At 30.8% G+C, this 8,748-nt stretch overlaps 1 protein-coding gene across 1 annotated transcript; it reads left to right on the forward strand.

The window, feature by feature from the left end:
• Positions 1-241: 241 nt before the first annotated feature.
• Positions 242-1,982, forward strand: LOC125204768 (flavonoid 3',5'-methyltransferase-like). The gene is made up of 5 exons (XM_048103496.1): positions 242-379; positions 967-1,052; positions 1,134-1,278; positions 1,370-1,501; positions 1,583-1,982. Exons 1-5 carry the CDS (start codon positions 329-331, stop codon positions 1,880-1,882), a joined length of 714 nt encoding a protein of 237 aa, XP_047959453.1. The 5' UTR covers positions 242-328; the 3' UTR covers positions 1,883-1,982.
• The last annotated feature ends 6,766 nt before the right edge of the window (positions 1,983-8,748 follow it).

The following is an 8,748-nucleotide window of genomic DNA, read 5'->3' on the forward strand; positions in this document are numbered from 1 at the left end:
CAACAAGTTAGGTAGAAAATCTAGCAATATCAGAATTATTAAATCGGAGTCACCAAATCCTCTCATTGTTACTGAGGCATGGCCTCTTCAGTTGGTTAATTAACAAAACACACTAGGAGCACTGCACTTAATAATTAAAGAGGTCCACCAAACCAACCTAAGTAACCCACCTCCACTATCATGCAAACAATAAAATATGAACCAACTAAAACTTTTGGGGTTTTAAGAATTCTATAAATTATCTTAAGCTGAAGCTATTGGAGATCCATAAAGATTAATCTCAACCTCTTCTATTAGTCTCTCTCAAGAATAACATTTTTCTTCCAAGATGAAAGAGAAATTCTCGTGCACCATTCTCCAAAGCGAGGCCCTCACTAAGGTTTATTTCTTTTACCTTCTTAATTATAATTAATCCAAGAAAATAACGATATAAAGTTTCTTACTAGTTCTCTTGCAGACTATGTTATCTCCCTATAATTTCTGTATTTTCGGCATAAACAACCATGAAAAAGGACTGCCTCTATAGTAGTAATTTATTTTTCATGAAAACATACAAATAGGTTGTTGCAGAATTGAAGTTGATCAAACTATGCATAAGTAAAAATTCTTTTGGGGAAACGTTAGTTAAAGTCGCAAGTTAATTTGAAATCGGTGTGTTCATCCACATTCTGAATTAAATAAATATGTAGCGGAACCTTATTGTTTTTTTTATTAATGTATTGATACTTTTCCTTTATGTACTCCCTTTTTAAATTTTCTTACCGTTAAATAACTTAAATTCCTATCGCCTTGATAAACCTTTTACCTACTTTTTCCTGAGAAATTTATAATTTATTCATTACGATTAACTTGTCTAATTAAATTTGACACAATAGTCTTTTCCATATTCGGTTATTGCAAACAAATTTAGACATATTTATTTGGATATGTTGATTTGTTATAAGAGAATTTACTATATAATTGCAGTACCTTCTGGAAACAAGTGCCTATCCAAGAGAGCACCAACAACTGAAGGAACTTCGGCATGCGACCGTGGATAGATACAGTCATTTGTATGTAGAGATATGATTAACCCAAAGTCTATATATAAAATCAATGTGAAGAAATGTAACCCAAAAAGTAACTATTTTCAGGAGTGTGATGAATGTGCCAGCCGATGAAGGGCAGCTTCTGTCAATGATGTTGAAATTGATGAATGCAAAGAAAACAATAGAAGTTGGAGTGTTCACTGGCTATTCCCTTTTGGCTACTGCTCTTGCCCTCCCTGATAAAGCCAAAGTAAGTAGTAGTAATTAGGAAAAAAGAATGATAACACTATCATTTTATGAAGATTTAAAAAAAATGAAATTGAATTGTGTTTTGTTTATAGGTGATAGCGATCGATCCAGATAGAGAGGCATACGAGGTGGGTTTGCCGTTTATTGAGAAGGCAGGCGTGGCTCACAAGATCCAATTCGTTAATTCCGACGCAGTCACTGCTATTAACCAATTACTCCAAAATGTAATTCTCTCAGTCTTCAATATACCCTAGTTTGAGTTTGATGATCTCAATCTGATTATGATATGAGTTTGCACTTTGCAGGGAGAAGAAGGCACATTTGATTTCGCATTTGTGGACGCGGACAAGGAGAACTACATCAATTACCACGAGCTGCTGCTGAAACTGGTGAGGGTGGGAGGAATGATCGCCTACGACAACACCCTTTGGTCCGGCACCGTCGCATTGGCCGACGACGATCTGAGCCAGGAATGGAAGGATCGGATCGGCGAGAATCGGATCTTTCTCAGGAATTTGAACACGTTTTTGGCCAATGATAGTCGCATCGACCTGGCTCATCTTTCAATTGGAGATGGCCTCTCTCTTTGCAGGCGCCTTCACTGATTCTCTTTTTTATTTCCCTAAATAAATCAATCTATGAGAAGATGGATTAATGTTATCGAGTACGCAATTTATTTCATATTGGGGTTTTAAAGATTTTTAATTAAGATGTTTTCCAGCTTTCCGAATTTCTATATATATAAATTGGAGAATACTTCCGTAGGTTTGTGTTAAAATGACAACACCTCTTAAAGTGACACCATGACGCCACATATACATCAATATTATAAACGCTATACAACAATCTATATAAAATTTTAAAAAAAAGCTTTTAAATAATTCACGGAATCAACTTTTGATGAACATAAACCACAGCTCCAATGGTAAAATACTAACATGTTTATTTTATTCGTAAATAAAAGGAACATGCTCTTAATTAATTAGCTGGATTTTGATATACATCCAATATCATTGTTGACATAAATTATAGGTCGTTAATGAAAATATTTGTTATGACATTAAAATTTTAAAATTTTTTTTAATAAATAAGTTTTTTGTTGACATCATATTGAATGAAAATTTTTGCTTGACTGAGTTAAGAATAATGTTTTTGTTGACATCTATTTGATATATGAATTATAAATGTTTTTTTTAGTTGTTGACATTTTAATCATTGTTGACATTGATATTTGCTATTGATATGTGAAATATTAATGTTATTTGTTAGTTGTTAATTTTAATCATTTTTACTTATATATTGAATTTGAATTATAAGGGGTTTTTGGGTTTTTGTTGACATTTTAATACAGTTGTTGACATTTGATATTCTTATTGATATGGTGTAAGTATTATTTGTTAGTTGTTGACATTTTAATGAGTTGTTGACATTCGATATTCTCAATTTAATTATAAGTATTATTTGTTAGTTGTTACTTTTAATAATTTGGGACATTCGATATTTTTGGGTTTTGATATGTAAATTGTAAGTGTTATTTGTTGGGGCTTTTTAAATTTAAAGTTTTACTTGATATTATGGTATTGATATGTAAATTATAAGTGTTTTTTTTAGATGTTGACATTTTAATACGAGTTTTGCTTATTTTTCCGGATTGAATGGAAAAAAGAATTTTTTTGTTAGTTTTACATTTTAATCATTGTTGTTTCATATTTGGATTATATTAATAGAATTTTTGTTAGTTGTTGACATTTCATACAGTTGTTGACTTTCAATTCTGGGATTAATATGTGAATAGAAGTTTATTTGTTAGTTGTTGACATTTTCATGAGTTGTTGACATTGATTTTCCCCGAATTATATTGAATTATAATTGTTCTTTTAGTTGTTGACATTTTAATAAGTGTTATTTTTAATTTAAATTTTGGATTTGAAGAATGTTGAAGTTTTGATGAGAAGATTTGAAAATGTTGAAGATTTGATGTTTTAAGATTTGAATGTTGAAGAGATTTGAAGATTTAATGTTGAAGATTTGAAGATTTGAAGTTTGAATGTTGAAGATTTGAAGATTTGAAGACTTTCCAAAGAGTTTTAGAGGGGTTTTTAGAAAATGTTTTCAAACACAATTTAAAAAAAAAAGACAATTATCCCCCCTTGTTGACATAATGTGGTATTTGTTGACATTTTGTTAATTTTGTTTTTAGTGGCCCATATTGATTCATTTCCTTTGCTAAAAATTAACCTAACGAATATATATATATATATATAAAAGGATTGTGATAGAGATTATTTTTTTGGGAAAGGGAAAGCCCTCTTTTTTATTAAATGAGTGGTCATTTTCCCACAATAAATATTTTTAGAAATTTTATGAAATAAAATAGTAAATTCAATGAAAACAAATGAAAACAAGCACCCGCCGTTGTTCTTAATTCTTCTCCTACCAAATTGGCGCTCCGATCGATGCACCTCTCCCCGACCCCATCCTGGCCAACTCCACCCCAGCCCCGTCCTCCTCGGCTGCTGGGCTCCCCCAATTATTCAATCCCCGTTTTTATCTCGATCTCTGGATTTTTTAATTAAAATTAAAAAACGAATCCTTAACTATACTAAATTTCAGGCAAAACTTCTCTTTTTGACTGCCTCATTGATCGTCTCAGAAAACGGCCTCGAGAGGTAATGAATTGTTCCGCGCGTTGAAATGAACCTCAATTATTTTGATCCCGATCCCAAAGGGCTCGGTACCCCTTCAGGCCCGAAACGAGAATGATGGAGTTTTGGGTGAAAGAAGTCAAAATCAAAATTGAGGAGAAAAATCTTTTTCACACCCGCACATCTTTTTTGGATGTGTGAGAAAGAAAATTGGGGGAATTTGGAGGGGGCGAAAAATTGGGTAAAATTAAATATTCAAGAGTGATGATAGATAGCATCTCATGGTCTTTTGACGGAGTCTTTGTTTTTATTTTGATAAATTTTATACCCCAAAAATTCCCTTTTTATTCTCGAACTTTTATCTCGATATTTAACATTTAAACGGTGTTGATTATTGATTATTACCCTTTTATTTGTTGGTTTGTTTTCGGATAAGTATTTGGATGTTCTATGTGGGAATATTAGCAACATTTATTTTTACTCAAAATTTTTGGACAAATATAATATGGTTGGAAATGCTAACTTGGTACAGGTTTTGTGGTTGAATTTGCCCTTTTTAAGTTGAATGGATGCTTTGTTTTGATTAGAGCAATGGGTTTATGAGCATTTCTTCAAATTTTAAAGGTTAATTATAATGCACCCCAGGTGTTTGGTGATATTCTCCAAATGCAAATTAGTTGCTAAGAAAATAGATTCAAGATTTAGCTATCTTCCTTTTTTTAATGTCAAGCATATATAATCTATGTCAACTACATATAAATGTCAACTATGTGTACAATCCATGTCAACTACATATAAATGTATGCTAACAAACTTAATTATGTCAACACAATAAATTCAACTCAAACCCCGGACTTTGCGCCCCGGGATCAAGGGGGGGAAAAGAGACCAATAGCTAATTTTACTTTGTATTAATTTATTATGAAAACGTGGCTTGCTTCAATGATGTTGAAACATGAATTGGAAGATAGTTTTTGGAGATGAATCGAATTGTTTGTGTGATGTTTTGGATTTTGATTGATGTAAAAAGGGTTGAATTGTTTGTTTTACTTATTATCGAAATTTTTGAAAATTTGCCTTGTTTAACAAATCGTTAATGGGTTTTTGATTCATTAGAATATTTGTTCACTTGAGTTCCCGAATTATTGGATGGAACTTTTGGAATGATTTTTGTTTGTGTTTGTAAAATTTTTGGAAAAATGTCCTCATCCCAAAAAAAAAGGGGATATTCTTCTAATTTTGTTAGAATAGATTTTGTTAGAATAGATTTTGTTCTTCCACAAAAGATGGAAATCGGGGTCTTTAAAACCTATATCTTGATCGGTTTGAAGTTCCGGGCTAAATTGATGAAAATGTTTTTTTTACAGTATATGCTGGCATAAAAACGTTTTTTTTTTGACAGTTTTATGGGGGGGGTTGGGATAAATTTTATGAAAAAAGTTGTTGACATAAATTATATGTAAAAAAATTGTTGTTGACATGAATTATAAAAACATTGTTGTTGACATAAATAATATGGGGCTTTACATGAAAAAAATTGTTGTTGACATTAATTATTTGTAAAATTTTTTTTCTAATAGTTTACATAAATAACATTTGCTTTTACATCGTGGTTCCCCTAAATAACATTTTTTGTTGACATCGTAGTTACATAATGTCTCCGTTTGACATCCAAAAAAGACAATTATGCCCCTAGTTGAAAAATGTTTGAGTAGTTAGATCTTTTTTTATGGGAAGGTGACATTTAACAAGTTTAAAAACCTTTTAGGAGGAAGTGGACTTAAAAAAAAGCCTTTTATCGTTGGTTTTTTTCACAAACCGCTTAACGACGAATTATTAAAAAATTGTTGGACATGAATTATATGTAAAACTTTTTGTTTACATAAATAATATAGGGTTGACATGAAAATATTCGTTGTTGCATTAATTATTTTAAAATGTTGGTTTACATAATAGTTTAATAAATAACATTTGTTTTGACATCGGGTTCCCATAAATAACATTTGTTTTTGACATGAGGACAAAAATCTCCTATTGACATGGAAAAAGACAATTTGCCCCCCAGTTGACATAATGTTTGAGAGTTGACATTGCGCGAAAAATTTAATGAGTTAAAATGATTCAATTCTCAAATTAAAAAAAAAATCTCAACCAACAAGAAGTTTTTGATATTTGATTTTGCCCCTATTGACATCATTTTGGGGTTTTTTTTTTTTTTTTTATTTTAAGATTTGTTTTTGAGTTGACATTTTTAAATGTTGCATTTGGTTTTGTTGGACATTTCAATACAAGTTGGATAACTTTCCTCGCTACCCGATGAGGGGGTCCGGCTTGCTTTCAATTCAATTACAATTCATGTTTTTAAGGTTAATTACAATTAAAAATTATGTCAACTATATATACCCCCCTTCCAACTAATATAATTATGTCAACTATGGTATATCGGCAATGGTACATCAAGTCATGTCAACTAATTTATTCGTTCTACACCTTTTAAAAACCCTGTCAACTATTTAAAACTATGTCAACTACAGTAAACCATGTCAACTATACATAGAAACCATGTCAACAACAATTTAAAATCATGTCATCTACACATACAAGCCTGTCAACAACAATCAAATTTTTCTTAGTTGTTAACATATACTAAGTTATTGACATTATCTTATTAGTTGTTGATATTTGATTTTTCTCAATGACATCTATCTTATAATTTTCTTTTTTAATTATAATATTTGTTTTTCCCAGTTGTTGACACTTTATACAAGGGGCATTTGGTTATATTGTTGACATTTAATCAAATTTGTTAACTGATTAACATTTGATATAATTAAGTTCAAACTTAAAACCCTAATAGTTTTAAAACCCATCCCAAATATATAATTTAAATTACTTAAAATGGAATTAGTCATATAATTTAAGATTCAAACATATAATTTAATTATGCTCAATCTAATTCATGTTTTTAAGGTTAGTTACAATTAAAAATCATGTCAACTATATATACTAGCCATGTCAACAACTAATATAATTATGTCAACTATGGTGCATATGGGGTCACGACACTACAAGTCATTTAACTTCTGAACATATCGTGTCAACTACGAAAGCCCGTCAACATGTTACATACTATGTCAACTACCAAAAGAACCATGTTAACAACAATTATAAGTCATGTTAACAACAATTATAAGCCATGTCAACTACACATAGAACCATGTCAACAACAATTATAAGCCATGTCAACTACACATAGAAATATGTCCCAAAAATTATAAGCAGTCCCAAAACGTACAAATCATGTAACAACAATTAACCAAATGTCAACTAAATTTCAAGCCATGTCAACAACAATTCAGTCATTTTATAAAAAAAATATACTATTTAATCTTGTTTTAGTTATTTTATTTTAACAATATTCTACTTTCTATTTTCTTTTTTCTTTTCATTTCTTTGTTGCTTCAACTTGTCGTCATCCATTGGGTTTTGGGGTTTGGGGGTGAGATAGGAAGGCATTGGGTCACCCCTTTTGGGTCATAACCGGGGTTAGGGATATTTTCTGTTTCTTTCTTCTATCGCTTGAAATTAGTTCTACAATGTTAGAATAAACCGAGGAGTAATCTAATGTCCTCGGAAAAAACATATGTAAACAAAAAATTTTACTTCTTTATCAAAAAAAGTCCCAAAATTTTAAAAATTGGAAATTACAAAACTTCAAGAATTCCTTTTCTTTTTTCCCAAAAACTAGTGATTCGGGTATTGTTTTCCGGGGATCAAAATTAATTGTCTTGAAGGAACGCTTTGGGCAAATGAAGAAACTTGTCCCATGATTCAAATGAAGTCGTTTTCTTTAAAGGGAAACCTCGCTTGCCAAGAAGCAAAACACATATGATTTGGGGGGGGAGGGGGGATTGATTGACAAGAGAAACCCGGAAAATTTTTTCGGGGGCAAAAAAATTTCAAAATCCCTTGGGTAAACGGGATAAAACACCCAAAAAATGATTACACATCATCCCTAAACCCCAATTTTAACATCCATGAATTGAATTTTAGATTCTAGTAGAGATTGAAAAAAACTTACAACTATCCACATGCAATGAGTCCAGTTTTTGTCATCCAGGCCTCGGAAAAGCTCCTTTTACCAAGGGGTTGCACCAAAAAGAAAGGAATAAACCCAGCAAAAAAAACAAAAAAAAAGTTCCCATTTCACGAACAAGATTAAATCATTCAACTATCATGAAACTATTTGCACCCCAAAATTTTCTCTTAAGAAAAGAAATTTTTAAATAATTAAGTAGACAATGTCTAGATAAATTACAAGAGCCATCCAAAACCAACACCAAAACAGGCCCTTTCCCCCTAAAAGGGCCTAGCAACAACATGACCTAGAAACATTTGTATGTTTTCAAAGCCCTTCAAACAAATACACTAGCAATATAAATTAACACATATTCAAACAAACATCATACCTTTAACAATATATTATTATAGCTATGTCAATAGCTAGTATATAAAATGTCAATAATCTTAAAATTTTTAAAATCAAGCAAATAAATCAATATCAATTATACACGATATCATGTCAATAAAAATACCTTTGACAACAAATGCATGCATGACGAATGTCAATAGATAAAGTACATAATAAATCTATGTAAAAAAGTATACCCATCCCAAAAAATGCATGTATATTCTTAAAAATTTTGTCAATAGATAAAGTACATAATAAATCAATGTCAATAACAAGTATATTTATATATAGAAACATAATTATCTGGTTACTATTATGTCAATTTGACTATTCCGGGTTTAAAAGTATACACTAT

Source organism: Salvia hispanica, chromosome 2 (assembly GCF_023119035.1).
Source record: "Salvia hispanica cultivar TCC Black 2014 chromosome 2, UniMelb_Shisp_WGS_1.0, whole genome shotgun sequence".
NCBI classification, from domain to species: domain Eukaryota; kingdom Viridiplantae; phylum Streptophyta; class Magnoliopsida; order Lamiales; family Lamiaceae; genus Salvia; species Salvia hispanica.

Coding starts and splice junctions, on each gene's coding strand:
- LOC125204768 (XM_048103496.1), top strand. CDS start 329: ATGAAAGAGAAATTCTCGTGCACCATTCTCCAAAGCGAGGCCCTCACT. Junction 380..966: donor AAAGCGAGGCCCTCACTAAG/GTTTATTTCTTT, acceptor ATATAATTGCAG/TACCTTCTGGAAACAAGTGC. Junction 1,502..1,582: donor TTAACCAATTACTCCAAAAT/GTAATTCTCTCA, acceptor TGCACTTTGCAG/GGAGAAGAAGGCACATTTGA.